Genomic DNA, 18,946 nt, shown 5'->3' on the forward strand with positions numbered 1-18,946 from the left:
TACGAAGGCGCATCATCTGTGGAAGTCGGGTCTACTACGGGCTCCAGAAGAAACTGCGGTCGAAAAAGATTCGCCACCGCACCAAATGTGTCATGTACAAGACGTTAATAAGACCGGTAGTCCTCTACGGACATGAAACATGGACAATGCTCGAGGAGGACTTGCAAGCACTCGGAGTATTCGAGAGACGGGTGCTTAGGACCATCTTTGGCGGTGTGCAAGAAGACGGTGTGGCGGCGAAGAATGAACCATGAGCTCGCCCAGCTCTACGGCGAACCCAGTATCCAGAAGGTAGCTAAAGCCGGAAGGGTACGATGGGCAGGGCATGTTGCAAGAATGCCGGACAGCAACCCTGCAAAGATGGTGTTCGCTTCCGATCCGGCAGGTACGAGACGGCGTGGAGCGCAGCGAGCGAGATGGGCAGACCAGGTGCAGAACGACTTGGCGAGCGTGGGGCGTATCCGAGGATGGAGAGATGCGGCCTCGAACCGTGCATTGTGGCGTCAAATTGTTGATTCAGTGTTATCTGTTTAGATGTTAACTAAATAAATGAAATGATTACTGTGGATGTCCTCGAAACTGGTATAAATCGAAAATTGGGATCCATCCGGATGGAATGCAACTTGTTACGAAAGAATCGGTCAAGAAATGCGATTTTAACAGCAGTTTAGATTTTTGAAAGCTCTTAAAAACAGACGTCGGGGACGGAAAGGTTTTAACCGCGAGGTTTCTAAGCCAAGTTACCATTTTTGCATCCGTATGTCATGAGGCTAACACAACACGATGATACTTTTATGTCCATAGAAGTTCAGACAATTTCCAAACCGAAAATTGCCTGAACCGGCACTGGGAAGCTAACCCAGCCACCCTCAGCAAGGGCTTGCTGAGTCGCGCTTCTCACCGCTAAGAAGGGCTCCTGTGATGCGATTGGTGGAACATTAAAACGCAAGTGTATCTGTTAAACATGAACAACAAATTGAAAAAGCAGAAGCGTAATATAACTGGGCTAAACTGAGAAGTTATGACTTTTTGACTAAAAGTTCGCACAAGAAGATAATGAACAAAGAGTGAGTGTGAAGAGTGAAGCAATATATTTCAAAAATATCACTCATTTGCTTCAATTTTAGAGAATAGAATTGCAGCTAAACTGTTTTCAAATGACGATACTGTGTGGTACTTAATAGAAAGTGTAAAGTAGGCTGAATATATACATGACAGCCCTGGAGACAAGCACTCATTGTGAGTACCTACGCTACGACTCATCATTGCAGCAGGCGTTGACTTCTCCTCTTTCGCCTTTCATCCATCGTGCAGGTAAGATGTGCCAGAGCGCACAAACCTGAGCGGTCCCTTTTCCGATAATTATTAGATACTCACAGATACTTCAACCATTCATAATGTTTATAAAAATAAAATTGATCAACAGTAAAATAATTTGATGAGTAATGTGATTTTTTCATTTTAAAGTAAACAATTCAAAATGGAAGCCTCGCACAACTGTCATTTTTATTATTCTACGCATGCTGTGACGCAGCACAGCTGGAATTATTAAAATGACAGTTGTACATGGCTTCCCTTTCAAATGGGGTGTCATTGAAAACGCGAGTGCAATAATAAAAAGCAATATTATAGCCTTTACGTACACTTAGTGTACGAGAAAGGCAAAAAGGACAATTCCTTTAAGCTGACTCATTTTGTTTACCTAAATCTTAGGTTTTTTTTCAAGATCACACAGGAAGCTTTTCATAGTGTGCACAACTGTCTTGATGTTGATGTGTTGGATTTAGGAAATTCCATGTACTAATCGGAAACCTATAGTGGCGATTGAGAATCGCGAGTAAGTTTTGAAAAGGGTTAGCTGGGTTAGCTTATAAAAATTAAATTCAATTAATTTGAATTTGCTTGTTTGTTGGAAATAGCTGCTTTTTTAAATCTAAAAAATTACAGAGACACGGAAGTTTGATTCATGAATACATCTTCTTCTTCTTATTGGTATTACATCCCCACACTGGGACAGAGCCGCCTTGCAGCTTAGTGTTCATTAAGCACTTCCACATGTATTAACTGCGAGGTTTCTAAGCCAGGTTACCATTTTTGCATTCGTATATCATGAGGCGCACGATGATACTTTTATACCCAGGAAAGTTGAGACAATTTCCAATCCGAAAATTGTCTAGACCGGCACCGGGAATCGAGAACCCTGCCACCTTCAGCCGCGCGTCTTACCGCACGGCTAAGGAGGATCCCAAAAATGAATACATCGTTCATTCTAAATAAGTCCATGTGCTACATTATGAATAAATAGTGTAATGAACACTCAACTATCAGCTTTCTATCAATATCTATCAAGGCGTAGAAACGTTATTTAGGACCTGAATTGTAACTGTATTGTAATTCTGGCGCATACTATAGATAGTGGAATCTTATTATTCTACTAACTATAGTGCATACCGGCTAGGACCACGATCTGTAAAATTGTTTGAATACCATCAATGAAGAGATAAGCATTGTTGTCTTGACGTGTTTTGCAACGCATTTTGACACAATCCAATAACATTTCGAGGAAATTCAACTTAATCGTATTGCTGTCCACTCCAAGCCACCGGACGATATTTACCCGTGTCACATTACGGCGCTAATTAGTCACTTGACATCTCTTCGTCTTTGGAACGTCATCACTAGCCGCCGCGCCGCCAGTTATCCGGCTCCAGTTGATGACTGCAGAAAACGCAGCACATCAAACGAATTGCACCACAGAGCCTGTTGTCTGTTTTGCTGCACTGACTGATCCGTCGTCGACGACTATGATGACGACCGCAACGGCTATTTACAATTGCCAACATGACCGACCATCAGGAAACAACAGTTTAAAAGCCAAATCCATGTTTACCCTCTTCCAGCAGCGGTAGTTGCTTGCGCTTGTGGTTGTTCTCGAGCTGAGTGAAGTTGACATGCCAGACAAGTGCCTCTCAACCTTGTATTGTTCCGTTCCGTCGCGAATATTTGTGTGCATTTGCGAGTAGGGTGCCCGTGAGAATCGGATGCAATAGAATGGATTCTTAGAGTTCCAAAAATATTCTTCGACATTGAAGGACTAGTTAGAATTTCTAGAACCCGTACATTTTGGAGAATTTGCTGGAATTCTTTAATCTAAGAAGGATGTCCCAATTCTTGGTTTCTGCAGCTACTATTGAGTTTCTTATACAAAATTTTAAAATAATATCTGAACAGATTCCTATCAAAAGTTTAGACATGATGTATTTCAGTGCCAGGTCAAAGTGATAGATGCAATTACAGAGTGAATTGTTGGAACACCCTGGTCCACACGGCCCTTGGTGAAGACATGTATCCAAGTATGGTAGTTTCATTCGCCACACAACGAGTGGCGGAATACCGCCTGAGGCAAAGGATTACGAAACACAGATAACGTGCGGGTGGACCATAACGACGATACGAACGGAGCCTGTACGACTGCGACAAAGCGCCCACTGATTAATGGAGTTTTGGGTTTGAAATGACGCAGCTACATACACGTACGGATTCCCCATAAACCAGTGAAGCATTGGGGCACAAAACGAACCTACTTGCTGGGAACCACTAACCACGACCCATATTGGAACCATTGGAGGGATTGGTGCCGGGCGAAACTGCGGATTGGTTCTTACTCAGAGCCGCACGGCTCTATTGAACTTGACAAACGACCGACCAACAAGCCAGCCAACGACGAGGACGGCGACGACGAATAGTCATCCGGAAGCGGGACGGATTCATACAAAGACATCGTTTTGGGTTCGGTTTAGTTGGGTAGTAAATGTATAATACCGCTGGTATTAGCCTGCAGATGCGGTGGGCTGGATTCTAGCTCAGAATTTCAGTTGGACAAATAATAATAAATGTTGGGCTTCCGGATGGTTTAGGGATCCACCAGTGATGTAACATATCAAATAACATACGATCATTGTTTTAGAATGGATGGGTCAGCAAAGATTTCTATAGTAAAATAATTTAATATTCTGACAACCACACAATTGAGATGCAGGTGGGTGTAGTCATTACAAGCGAGTGTTTATAAACTGATTTGTAGTTGAGTAAGAAGAACTCTTCCAATTTTATCTCACTGTCATTGCCGTGGTTACGTCAAGTCTCGAATGGCTAGGGAAATGTCAAATTTGGCCATGTATATGTGCAATGAGGTCAGAGTTGTCCTACACAGTTGGCAAAAAACTGTTCTTTTATTTTTTACAATATTCAACAAGTAAATAAAATTCATTCAGTGAGTACAACTAATCAGGGGGAGCAGGCGGAGCACTGAAGCCCTACCCTGACATGTGCGACATCTGGATTTGGTTCTAAAATGTAAACAACAGTGTTAATTCTCAACCACCTTTTCGTTATGGCGAGGCAATTTTTATGCACACTTTTGTTTTCGATATTTTATCAAAATCAAACACTCAATCATGCAGCAATGTAACGATGTAGTATGCTTGAGATACCTGCTTGGTTGTAGGGACTCGAAAAATAATTTATTTGCAGTAACTAACCGAATATAAATATGTTCGCATTAACGATTTCGCCCTAACACCGGTTCTAAGCTTCGATGCAGAGTACACAAGCTTTGTTCGCCTGTGACAGGCGTATGGGGCTCTTGCAAATAATGGATTGATATTTCAGTTTCCTAAATGCCACTTCTGTCACAATGGTATACGCCGGAGCAGCGCGGGCGCGCGCAGCAATTATACCGGCGTGAAATATTTGTGCGCGTGCCCTCGTGTATTTGGCGTGTACCATTTTGATAGATTGAAGTGACATTTCGAAAACTCAAACATCCATCTATTAGTTGCACTCACTGTATGAATTTTATCTCATTAGGCCGATACAAATATTAAATTTATTTTATGTCACCCCCCCTTCAACTTTTCAAAAATATTAAGGGGGCGAAAAAAAAATTTTTTTTCAGCGGTTTTTTTTTTTAATTTTGAACACGTGCATCACTGTTTTTATCTTGGTACAAAATAGTCATTTATAGACCATACATTTGTCACCAAGAGTATTTCAAATGAAAATAACAGCATACATATCTATCTGTATAAATAATCTGTATCCTATCAGATCACGCATATTAAGGGGACTCCTGCTTACAGATTCCGTCTAAGCTCCCTTGCAATATGTGGCCTACACATTTCCACCAATGTTCTCGAACATCTACATACTGTTATCGGTATTTGATGGCTTTTGTGTTGCTCGGCACACGCTATCCAGCTGAATAGTCGTCCGAATTGAAAAGTTTAAACATCATCTGCGTTATCTTTGCCTATATACTCAACACGTTTCAAGATCGAGTGGTACATTCTGTATGGTTTCCAAATATGTCGATAACTCGCAAAGTTATCCCCAGCTCGTGGTTCCATGTCGATCCAGATTTCGCTATCTGCTGTTATCAGATTGTCAAGATAGTTAAATCTTCCGATTGTTCGGCTATTGCAAAGTTTCGGGGCTGTTCTCGTTGACGCTCAACCACAAGGTCCTGCTGACTTTGATGGTGAGACGCCGCAAAAAAGCAAACGGTCAGCCCTTTGAGCTCACTCAGTACTAAAGCCTGTCCACGTTAAATTTCGGACACCTAATTACATCAGAAAACTTTTGAAAATTTCCGCAAACCACTGAGACGATCAATTTAGATGACATTTACTACTTTATGTGCTGCTTTCAGATATTTTGAACACGCCCAAATTGATAAAAATGGCGACAAATCAATTGGACAGTACCTAAGTGTCCGGAATTAACGTGGACAGGCTTTAATATAGCGTTTCGTGATCATTAGCCAATACTTCAAATTGTATGCCTCGGATGGCTGGTTTTTTGAAGAACACTGGCTGAGACTTGAAGACGCTGTTCGAAGTTCTCGAACCAACACTTCAGCTGTCCAAGTCAAAGAGCAAATGAGGCAATAACCTCCGGTTGCTGCAGCCATCCTTTCTTCATCGGTCAGGAAGTCCACCCATGCCCTCCTGTTCTGTCTGCAGCAGCACCCGACTCCCACTTACAGGAATACATACCGTTGACGGACTCTACTTTATTTCTCTGATTCTTCACTTCCCTCACCGTTTGCTCCTTTCTCGCAGATTTCGATAAAAGCATTCTTCACTGCCCAACTATCTTCTACGCTGCCACCTTTCAGAACATCAACTACCCGAGTACTTAGAACGATTTCTTCACATCTGGATCTTCTGGACGGTCTATTTTGATTCGTCGCCCGAGCCTCTCTTGACACCGCTGAATCCGAGCAATGCGTTGTCGCCAATTAGAAGATGTCTCCGTCTCCGTTTTCAGCTGATACATGTCTAGAGGAGCTAAATACTTGTCCTACCAACTAAAAGCGGGTCTGGAAAGTAAGTCAAATGCTGCTGTCTCCAGACATGAGAAGCGGACGCAGGAGGACTCCTCGGCTGACGATGGTAGGAAACCCGCAAAAACCGGCGATATTCAATTCCTCTTCGATATGTCATGATATCTGAATGGAGTAAGGACAAATATGAAGATGAGAGATAAAGACGCGACATGTCAGTCACTCATCGATCCAGCTGATCAACTTTTTCTTCAAGTTTTGATTACCTCTCCTAATTCTGATATAGGGAAAGGTTGATAATCCTCCGACGGCAGCAGGCAGGATTCCGCCTCGGACGATCATGTGAGAACCATTCTGCCACGCTTTGCATCATGCTGGAGCAGGTCATTTATTTTAGAGGGTCCCTCCATTTGATATTGATTGACCACGGAATCGTGAGTGAGACAAGGGTGCATGTATTATACCTCTGTTTCTATTTCTCATCGTAGACGACGAAATCATGGATCTCTTTAGCAGTCTATCTCCATAGAGCAATCGAATGAGATGATGATACTGCTTGTAGCACAGTTATGACTGATTTAGTTGGTGCAACTCTAATGTGACTCGATTTGGTCGATCATAAGTCACATAAACCTGTATGTGACAAGTGCGCTGCTCGGGTCTACTTACGCCACAATGCCCTACCAAGTAAAGTAAACTGAATGACCTGGTCGTATGCTCCCACTCAACAAACTCGAACTCCACGGTAGCCGGGCAAACATTGGAGAAGGTCGAAACCTAAGTCAGCCAACGTCGGACAGCGGACCAAGATCAACATAGAACATGGTGATCCAATCTGTCCAGACAATGCACCAAACCTCGAATACTCAACTCTAACGTGAAATCTGCGATGTTCTACACCGTATGCGTATTGACAGGGATCACATAGATTTGCAAGTATTCATCACCCGATGTCTATGTTTTACTGCTCGCGCCTGGTGGGCTCACAACTGGATACCGAATACTGAGCGACGATCCAATATCAACGGCAACTGCACTGTGTGAATGGACGTAGGCCGGCCACAGACAACGTGAGAACAGAGGCGAAATCTGCGAGCAAGCGCTGGAATCCGGCAAGACATCGCAGCAGAGGCAGACCCAGGATCGCCTGGCGGCAAAACCCTAACAGAGAAATAAACAAAGTTGATGGGAATCAGACTTGGGCTAAAGCCAAGGATGGAGATCCTTAACGTTGGCCCTATGTACCCTAAAAGGTAATCAGAACACAAGAGTGGGTGTGTGGGAATTGGATCCCACTTAATGAATACCATAAGTACATGCATGAATTGTGTAACTTTGATCAGTTTTAGAGCTGAGCTAAGTAATAGATTTATTTTAGAACTTGTTTGGAAGAATGTTTTATTTTTCATAAAACAAGTGGAGCTGTAACTCAAAAAGCAAGGTTGTTTTCAGTGTATCGTGCCTTGGAGTAAGATAAACTAAAATCTGCAACCAGACACCTGATAAGACATCTCAGATCGTGTAAGGATTGGGAAGCTCCTAGACGACAATCGCCGTGCGTGAGCCGAAATAGCCTCCTTACGACTATACAGAAACCCCCGCCGCTTGCCGAGGCCGTATCTATGCCACTAACAAGTAGCAAGCCATTTCAATAATTTTAGGAACGTCAGCATGATATGAAGAGCTGATATGATGTCCTTCACCGATTCTACTTCAAACTTCACCTATCTATTCCGTATAGTCCGGGAAGTCTGCAATTCCGAACCTTCATAAAATATCCATGTTCAGACAACACATCTCTGATTTCAAAAGTACACCTGATCATTGCCCCAGTACAACAAATCTGAGTTTCATTCTTAAATTAAACAAAAGCTTATGAATCTGACCGTACTTTTAAAATGTTGGTGTTATGGATTCAACAGTTTAGGGTCCATCTGCAAAAACTTTCCCAAAAAGAAAAACTAAAATTTAAAATTTCTACGGAAATAAGTTCCAAGTTTTTTTAAAATTATATAAAGTTTGTACTAAGTTCATTATTACATAAATATATTACAAATATTAATATTCTTTGCTTTTCTAAACATTCTTTGCTATCATTTTCCATTAAAATTCCAAATTTTTCATGCAATTATTCCCATTTTGGACTTTTTTTTCGTTTCCTTGTTATTTTTTTTATTCCCCCCCCCCTCGTGTTTTCCAAGAGCTGTCGGACATAAAATAATTTTAATATTTGTATCGGCCTTATTAAAAATTGTGAAAAATAAAAGGGAAGATGTTTTGCCAACTGTGCAGGACAACTCTGAAGGAGGTATCCCAAGTAACAATTTAAGCTTTATAATGGTCATGAAAGGACTGCAAAATGGTGGGTTGACATCAAGGAAGGAGCGCCCAACAGAGCTCTGGTCCCCACAAGTTCTTATCTCACGCTTCCACGGGTCGTCCGATGACAAAAGACCGCCAGCTAAGGGATGTGTACTTAGCTGGTAGTGTAGCCTGGGCACTGTTGTCCTTCTGACATCAGCTAGAGTGAGAAGGTATGCCTCGAGCGTCTGTTCACCAGGAGGTGCGGCTCAAACAGCGTCTGCCTGGTACCCAGCGGCTGATCAACGAAATGCTGTATCGCGTCAGCTATACCTAAGGTGGCAGCACCATAATCGCGATGTAGATAAAGCGACCACGAAAAATGGAGATAGAAGAAAAAGAGAACGTTATTTTTGGCAACCGATCCGGCAACGAAATAAGGACTATGATTGGAAACTCGGTACCTGGAATGTCAGGACCCTAAATGAACCTGGACGAGAGCGCCTTCTGGCTCGTGAACTGCAGAAGTTTGGAGTGAACGTGGCCGCTATTCAAGAAGTCCGATGGCCTAGATCCGGAGAACGTGAATTCCGAGCCGTGGACCCCACGACCATCACTGCATTTAAGTATAACATCTATCACAGCGGCGGCGGAAAAGCAGAGCATGGAGTTGGTTTCGTAGTGATGGGCAAGCAGATGAAGCGAATGATGCGGTGGAAACCTATTAGCGAACAAAACTGTGTGTTGAGGATACGGGGCAAATTCTTCAATTACAGCCTAACCAACATTTACGCACCGACAAACGATAAATCCGACGACGTGAAGGACACGTTTTATGAATGTTTTGATGAAGCCTATGGAGAGTGCTTAAAGCATGACGTGAAAATTGTTATTTATCGGAGACGCTAACGCTCAGGTCGGTAGAGAGGACTTTTTCCGTCCCATAATCGGTAGGGAGAGCTTTCACTCCGCTACCAATGACAACGGCCTACGGCTAGTCAATTTTGCTGCTACCAGAGGGATGGCCATCAGTAGCACCTACTTTGCACGAAAGAACATCCGAAAGCACACCTGGAGACACCCAAATGGTGAAACTTGCAATCAGATAGACCATATTCTGGTGGATGGGCGCCATTTCTCGGATGTTATCGATGTGCGAACATTCAGAGGAACATTGACTCTGATCACTACCTAGTTGTCAGTAAAATTCGATCACGGTTATCAACTGTATCGAACGAAAGATCACAGCGAACGATGCGTTACAATATCCAGCGATTGTCGGCAGAAGGAGTATCGGCTGAGTACCGCCAGAAGCTCGACGAACGGATAAGTGCAATCAACGTTAGCGACAACATCAACGATCTATGGGAGTCGATCCATGGAGCGGTGAGCACAACAGCACGAGAAGTGGTAGGCACTACAAAGAGGCGACCCAGGACGAGTTGGTTCGATGTGGAGTGTCAGAGAGTGACAGACGAGAAGAACGTTGCCAGAAGCCGGATGTTGGTGTCGGGTACCCGATCGAATAGAGATCGGTACAAGGAAGCAAGAGCAGCCGAAAAACGAACCCACCGCAGGAAGAAGAAATAATATGAAGAACAAGTGATTAGCGAGGCGCAGGAAAAAATGGAGCAGAACGATATGCGGAGGTTCTATGAGTCTGTCAATAGCGTGCGGAGAAAGATAGTGCCATCTCCCGTCATGTGCAACGACCAACGAGGGAATTTGCTGACAGATGAAACCGAAGTGGCTGCCAGGTGGAAGCAACACTTCGAGACTTTGTTGAATAGTGGAAGTGACGACGGTGCATCGGTGAGCAGAATAAATATTAGCGACGATGGACAAGCTGTGGAGTCACCTATACTAGATGAGGTTAAAAAAGCTGTTAAAGAGCTGAAAAACAATAAGGCTGCGGGGAAGGACCAGTTCCCGGCTGAACTTCTCAAACATGGCAGAGAGTAGCTTTATGAAGTTCTACACCATATTATGTCGAAAATATGCTTGCTAGCTGGTTGGACGGCCACATTTGCCCTCTCTTTAAGAAAGGGCACAGACTGGAGTGCGCCAATTACCGAGGAATAACCCTCCTTAATTCGGCGTACAAAATTATGTCCCGTATTCTGTTCAACAGATTGAGACCGCTTGAAGAGTCCTTCGTCGCAGGTTTTCATACCAAGCGACCAGGTTTCCTACCAGTCCAACCAAGCAGTTTTTCGTGAGGGCCGATCAACGACGGATCAAATGTTTACCCTGAGACAAATCCTTGATATATTCCGGGAGTACAACTTGCAGACACATCATCTGTTTATTGATTTCGAGGCGGCGTACGATTCTGTGAAACGGAATGAATTGTGGCAAATTATGCTTGAACATGGTTTTCCGGCTAAACTGATACGGCTGATTCGTATAACGTTGGACGGATTGAAATCAAGTGTAAGGGTTGCGGATGAAATATCGACGCCATTTGTTACATTAGATGGATTAAAGCAGGGTGATGCGCTCTCGAATCTACTGTTCAATATAGCGCTCGAGGGAACGGTTAGGAGAGCTGGTGTGCAAAGAAGCGGTACCATTATCACAAAATCGCATATGCTCCTGGGATTTGTGGACGATATCGTGCCGTGGAAGAGGCTTTTGTGCCTTTTAAGAGGGAGACAGCGAGGATTGGACTCACGATCAATTCCAGCAAAACGAAGTATATGGTCGCTGGCAATCAACGTGGGTTCTAAGTGGGTTCGAAATTGTGCTGGATGGTGAAAAGTTTGAAGTGGTAAAAGAATTTGTGTATCTTGGAACATTAGTGACGTGCGATAATGATGTTACTCGCGAGGTGAAAAGGCGTATTGCAGCTGCAAATAGGGCTTATTACGGACTTCGTAACCAGCTTAAGTCCCGTAGTCTGCAAACGAAAACAAAACTCGCGCTGTATACTACTCTGATTCTTCCGGTGGCATTATACGGCCATGAAACATGGACGTTAAAGGAGGCTGATCGGAGAGCTTTCGGAGTGTTTGAGCGTAAGGTGCTGCGGACAATACTCGGCGGTAAACAGGAAAACGGTATCTGGCGGCGCCGCATGAATCACGAATTGTACCAGGCGTATAAAGAGCTGGATATTATTAAGCTTATTCAACACGGCAGACTACGGTGGGCTGGTCACGTTGTTCGTATGCCGGAAGAACGTCAAGCGAAGAAAATATTTAGTAGAGAACCCGGAAGAAGCCGCAGGCTTCGTGGAAGGCCGCGTACACGATGGCTTTTTGCAGTTGAAGAGGACCTGAGGGCGCTCAATGTTTAGGGCGACTGGAAGCGATTGGCCCAGGATCGAGTCCAGTGGAGAAGGATACTCCATTTGGCGTAGGTTCATCGAAGAGCTGTAGCCCATCAAATATCAAGTAAGTATCCTCAACCGATTTACTTGCAACAAAATGCATTCGACGCAGAATGTTCCACCATTGTTCAATATTGAAAATTGGCTAGATCGGACTATGGGCTCGAAAGTTATGGCCAAAAGACCACTTTTTTATAGACAGATTGAGTAAAAAAATGTCACTCATTTTTTAGGCACTTATCCTTAACCGATTTACTTGCAACAAAATGCATTCGACGCAGAATGCTCTCCCATTGTTTCCTATCGACAATTGGCCAGATCTGGCCTATGGGCTCAAGAGTAATGGCCAAAATACTATTTTTATAATGCACGAGAAAGGCACCATCACCGCTAGGTGTATTAACCAGGGTTTTTCATTTTTGTTTTCGATTCTTAAAATAGTTATAGGCTGTAACCGTTCGTAGCTTCAGCTCGAGGTTTATTAATAACCGGTGGCTTAAGCGCCACTTCCGGGATCCGGAAGACCACCGGTCGAGTTCTTTTGCCCGACTAATACTCGACTTCTCTCCTCAGGGGTCACTCGAACGGTCGCTGGCTGAAACTTAAAATATTGCTTTGCACCAAGTGCTTCTCCAATTTGGCCACCTCCCAAGTTACGTTACCCTCAAACTCTTCCAACCCGCCAACAAATCCCGGCAGAAATTATGCAAAGCGAATGATCAAAGTAGTCAACGGAACGGAACGGAAAAGCGAACGGAGTGATCTCTCAGCGATTACTCCAACTAAAACCCAGAATAATCCACCTAGCGGTGATGGTGCCTTTCTCGTGTATTATAAAACAAGAAAACACATAAGAATTACAAGAAAAGCACTTAAGAGAGGTCAAAATTGCACATTAGGGAGATAGATTCAGCTGTTTTCAACAATCCACATTTATTTGCGTTCATTTGAATGCATTGCAACAGTTTTTGAAAAAAAAAATCCGTTTTGAAATTTTTTTTCCGAGGGTGGACCCTTAGGAAAAATGGGGAAAAAATCAATGTTTTTTGAATAACTCCGGAACGCAATGGCCGATTGGGCCAGTTTTAGATAGCGAAAAATTAGGCAAGATTCTGCGTCGAATGAAGCCTGTTGCAAGCAAATCGGATAAGGGTAGGTACAAAAAGTGTGTCTCACATTTTTTTTGTACACACACACATACATACATACATACATACACACATACAGACATAACCTCAATTCGTCGAGCTGAGCTCTTTTTGACGAAACTTCACCACACTCCGTTTCGCTACCCCGAAGGGCGATCCTTGATGAGCGCACGGACTCCACAAAAAACTCCTCCAAACGATAAAACTGCGAAAATGCCGTAAACCCTTTTCGTCGACTCCGGGTGACTCCGAAATTCCAGCCCGTACCAAAAAAGCGCCACGCGCTGGAAGTCCATCGCGAAACATTAATTAACATTTAAACAGACAACGAGTAGTTCGACAAAAAATTACCTTTTTTGGTACACTACACTATTTAAAATTGAAATTTGCGAGAGTCGGCTACACCGACAAGAGAATAAAATCTAAAGAACGAACGAAAAGAACTAATTACAATCACGTACAAAATCACTCCAATCACTTTAATTACCTCGACAAACTGAACGTTACTCAAATTCTCTAAATAAAATTCTTAAACTCGCAAAACTTCTAACTGCCGCCGTTATGGAAGCGAAATGACCGAGTTTGAATGTGTTCTTGAACAAGAAACCTTCTACAACAATTAACCCATTATTTAGCAATTGCGCCAATTTAAATTTCAAATGGCGACATACAGTTCGCGCCTTTGGAAACATCGAGCTAACTTTACTACATAGAACATTATAAAGTATCGTTGCCATATTGAATATGACTGTCGTCATAGTACTCAAACATCACAACATTTAGTCGAGACACAAACCATGTCGACGAATTGCTTTCTCGTTGACACGTATCGAATTTAATTTGAACTTGAACCTGATTTTACTTAAAAAGAAAAAAAAAACGTCACGTAAAAACTATTTCCAAACCTTATTCACACTTGATTTTGCTTAAAAAGATAAAAACGTCTGAAGCTACGGAAATTTACGTAAATTTAAAACGGTAAGAAACGTAAAATTACAAGGCTTAAAAAAATATGGGTTTTTTTGGCAAAGTTGACCTAAAATAAACCAAAGAATCGACTGAGATAATAAAACGATATACATTGTTTGACGGGAAAGGTCAATTAAAAGTACGTTTACCCCGGTTTATCCCGGAAGCTTGTTTAACATGTTCAATTTGTCTAAAACCTCCAAGCAACGAGAGCAACGTTATCGCAGTGTTGTCAGGAAGATGGGTAAGCCAACGAAAGCGATTTGCAGCCAAGCAACTAAGTAAAGGCAGATGGTGTTTTTCATTCCAAGTAAAAAAAAAGTTGGTTTTTGAAGCGAACATTTAGTCTTTCGGTACACTTCGTGTACGAGAAAGGCAAAAATGTTATAGAATATTTAAAAAATTGATTTTAACCCCTATATTCTTAATCCTACTGGAGTACAAAGACGCTAATGTATTTTTCTATCCATCTATTCCACAGAGAATTCCGTCTGGTGCTGCGGGAAGACCCCTCCTCAGTGTTCGCCCGGGACGTCCAAATCGACGACACCGAAGGACCGGTCGATTTCGACCTGTCACGGGTGTACACCGGAATCGTGGAAGGTATGTTTTGGTAACCCCTTTAAAGAACATTTCCAGTTTATATCACTTTATTTTATTCCGCAAAAGTTCCAACCTTGGTTCCAACCAACACCGCCCGGTAGAAAATTTACAAGGACAGTTTGATCAACTTCTCCGCACTGATGACTCGAAAGACACAGCCAAGCATGAAATTAAATTAGTTTTCACCTGGTAGCCTAGGTAATTCCATTCATTCAGTTGGCACTGTTTTTAGAGGTTTCCACCGGAAGTTTGCATGTTCTTCCCTGTGGACTAATTTCTGCGCTTACCACATTTTCCTCCACCTAACGAACGGAAAGTTGTAATAATTTAAAAATAAATAATCACGTTTCATGATATCGATCGCAATTGTGTCGAAAATGATATCATTCTAGAATTTGATACTACGACTACCTTATGATGTTAATAAGAATCTAATTTTCGAAATTTGTCAACTAAACAAACTTGAAATATAGAACTTCAACATGTCAACTGTTTTACTATGGCACCGGTAGAAATCTCATGATAAAGGTTTTGTAAAAACTTTTTGAAAGGCTAAAGGAATCTTCCGAATTCAGCTGATATATTTATAAAATTACAAACATGGGCATGCAATGAAATCGAAAAAGTAGAATGAGTTTCATGGCACCACTAAGGGGATTGTCCACCGTGTTCTTCTGAAAGGAACACGCGTAGTAAAACTTCTTCGAGTGCAATTACTAATTGCAGTAACGTCTGTCCGTCCACTCGCCCGTCCGTCATCATCCGGATTGTTCCGAGGGAAATTGGCTGCCAGCACCCGTTCGTGCATCACGTCCGCCGCGCGCAGATCTCGCAGTTAACATTAAACTTCTGAGCGGAGCAGATGTTCAGGAACTGCAGCACCGACTTCCACGTCCACCACTGACTGCTCAGTGGCCCAAAGAAAGAAACTTGTTGAAAAGCCATTTATTTTTCATTATGAATAAAATTACTTCCTCCCACCGCTTTTCCACGTTCGGACGCGTGTGAGTAGCAGCCTTGCTGAGTACGACGACAACGACGATGATGGGACTACCCCCGGGAGCCACTTGTTTCCATATATTCGTTCCTAGTGGGCCCTCCATTTCCGAAGGATAAGGATAAGGACTGGTGGGTTGCGCGGAAAGGGTCGTAAAAACTGGAATAGTTTTGTTTTCGTGCGCTATTTTATTCCTCTCGGCTTTCTCTTGCTTCACTGCAATCAAAAGTGGATCCACTTTTGATTTTCAACATAAACTGGTGGGGGTAGACTGCTTGGTGATGAATTCCGCTGCAACTGCTCGTCTTTCACTGACTGCTGTAAGAGCCTGCAGGCCCTCGAAAAGACAAAACGAGTGGCTTTTGCGCTGTGCATCTATACATATCATGTGATGGAAGTGGTTGGGTTGTACCGTTGGATTGCAGTTTGTGTCTGGCCATACTTTTGGGAAATCGAAACGAGAAAACCAGAATGAGGATTAGAGTAAGGATAATGGTTGAAGGCGGAGTAAGTGGAACTTGTTCTCGTTGAGCCGAAGCGAGTTCTCGCGAAAACCATGATTATTCATAGAACATGAAGTTACAGTTTGACTTGATAGAATTTGTTTTCTGTCATCTCAAATTAGGAATATCTAGAAACATCCATTTTTAACACCTATTCAAATTTTAGCGGAAACGTTTAGGGTACGACCATCCAAATCAAATTGGAGGATCTTTCGGTAAAGATAACTTTAGGAACGCTTCAAAATTTCCTTTTTTTAACGTTTATCCAGAATAATACTTCTATTATAACTTTTTCGAAATATCCAACAAATATGAAATTAAACATGTTTCGATAATCAAATTTTTTTATAAAGTACATATTAGACATGTGCGCCATTGCACCTCACCGCTGCCCTCAGAAATGAATCGGCTAGGGATAGGCGAACCGATACGATATATCGAGTATCGATATTTTCACTTTGATTTATCGATTGATTCTCGATATTTGACAAGATTCCTGGATGAATTCCTACAGGAACATTCGTATGAAATCTTGAAAGAAATTCTGGAGGAATTCCTAGAGGTGCTTCCGGAGGAACTCCTGGAGTAACTTGCGGAGGAATTATTGAAGGAACTTCCGGAGGAATTCTTGAAGGAACTTCCGGAGGAATTCTTGGAGCAACTTCTGGAGGAATTCCTAGAGGAACTTCCAGAGGAATTCTTGGAAGAACTTCTGGAGGACTTTTTCAAAGAACTTCTGAAGGAGTTCTTGAAAGAGCTTCTGGAGGAATTCCTAGAGGAGCTTCCGGAGGAATTTCTGGAGTAACTTCCGGAGAAATTCCTGGAGGAACATTCGGAGAAATTTCTGAAGGAACTTCCGGAGGAATTCTTGGAGCAACTTCTGGAGAAACTCTCGGAGCACTTCCGGAGAAATTCCTGGAGGAAGCTCCAGAGGAGTTCTTGAAAGAACTTCTGGAGGAGTTCTTGAAAGAACTTCTGGAGGAATTCCTAGAGGAGCTTCCGAAGGAATTCCTGGATTAACTTTCGGAGAAATTTTTGGAGGAACCCTGGTGGAACTTCCGGAAGAATTCTTGGAGCAACTTCTGGAGAAATTCTCAAGGCAACCTCCGGAGGAATTCTTAGAGAGACTTCCGGAGAAATTCCTGGAGGAACTTCCAGAGGAATTCTTGAAGGAACTTTCTTTAGGAGCTTTCGGAGGAGATCTCGGAGGAACCTCTGGAGGAATTCCTGGAGGGACTTCTGGAAAAATTCCTGGAGGAATTTCTGGAGAAATTCTTGGAAGAACTTCGGGAGGAACTATCGGAGGAACCTTCGGAGGAATTTCTAGAGAGACTTCCGGAGAAATTCCTGAAGGAACTTCCAGAGGGGTTCTTGAAAGAACTTCTGGAGGAATTCCTGGAGGAACTTCTGGAGGAATTCCTGGAGGAAATTCCGGAGGAACTTCAGGAGGAACTCTCGGAGGAACCTTCGGAGGAATTCCTAGAGGAACTTAAGGAGGAATTCCTGGAGGAACTTCCGGAGGAATTTCTGAAGGATTTTCCGGAGGAATTCCTGAAGGATTTCCAGGAATTCCTGGAGCAACTTCCGGAGGAATTCTTGGAGGAACTTTCGGATGAAATCCTGGAGGAATTTCCTGAGAAATTTCGGGAGGAACTTCTGGATGAATTCCTGGAGGAATTTCCGGAGAAATTTCTGGAGGAACTTCTGGAGTAATTCCTGGAGTAACTTCCGGAGGAATTCCTGGAGGAACTTCCGGAGAAATTCCTGGAGGAACTTCCGGAGGAATTCCTGGAGGAACTTCCAGAGGAATTCCTGGAGGAATTTCCGGAGGAATTCCTGGAGGAATTTCCGGAGGAATTCCTGGAGGAATTTCCGGAGGAATTCCTGGAGGAATTTGCGGAGGAATTCCTGGAGGAATTTCCGGAGGAATTCCTGGAGGAATTTCCGGAGGAATTCCTGGAGGAGTTTTCGGGGGAATTCCTGGAGGAATTTCCGGAGGAATTCCTGGAGGAATTTCCGGAGGAATTCCTGGAGGAATTTCCGGAGGAATTCCTGGAGGAATTTCCGGAGGAATTCCTGGAGGAATTTCCGGAGGAATTCCTGGAGGAATTTCCGGAGGAATTCCTGGAGGAATTTCCGGAGGAATTCCTGGAGGAACTTCCGGAGGAATTCCTGGAGGAATTTCCGGAGGAATTCCTGGAGGAATTTCCGGAGGAATTCCTGGAGGAATTTCCGGAGGAATTCCTGGATGAATTTCCGGAGGAATTCCTGGAGGAACATCCGGAGGAATTCCTGGAGGAACTTCCGGAGCAATTGCTGGAGGAACTTCCGGAGGAATTCCTGTAGGAACTTCCGGAGGAATTCCTGTAGGAACTTCCGGAGGAATTCCTGTAGGAACTTCCGGAGATATTCCTGGAGGAACTTCCGGAGGAATTCCTGGAGGAGCTTCCAAAGGAGTTTCTGGATGAGCTTCTGAAAGGGTACGTGGAGGAGCGAACGGGAGTCATCCGTCTTGTTGGTACACTCAACCCTCTGTTTTCGTCACTTATTGGGCGGGGGAGACGTAAACCGAATGTGACGTAAAAAGAAATTTTGCTAAAATTTTCAGTATTTCACTTAATTTATTGATCGTTGGATACTTTCAAATACATTCACTTGCGTCTTACATGAGGTATTGGGGGATCTCTTCAAATCCAGGCATATGATATGCTATAAGATCTCAAAATTGTCCTGGAGTTTTAATCAAAT

The 18,946-nt window shown here is 43.1% G+C and overlaps 1 protein-coding gene across 1 annotated transcript in view; it reads left to right on the forward strand.

Annotated features, from left to right (window-relative positions):
- Positions 1-18,946, forward strand: part of LOC134225837 (uncharacterized) — a 738,557-nt gene that overhangs the window by 280,771 nt on the left and 438,840 nt on the right. The window contains exon 3 of the mRNA XM_062706214.1: positions 14,577-14,698. Coding sequence (XP_062562198.1) covers positions 14,577-14,698 — 122 coding nt within the window. The remainder of the gene's footprint in view (positions 1-14,576; positions 14,699-18,946) is intronic.

Source organism: Armigeres subalbatus, chromosome 1, assembly GCF_024139115.2.
Source record: "Armigeres subalbatus isolate Guangzhou_Male chromosome 1, GZ_Asu_2, whole genome shotgun sequence".
NCBI classification, from domain to species: Eukaryota; Metazoa; Arthropoda; class Insecta; order Diptera; family Culicidae; genus Armigeres; species Armigeres subalbatus.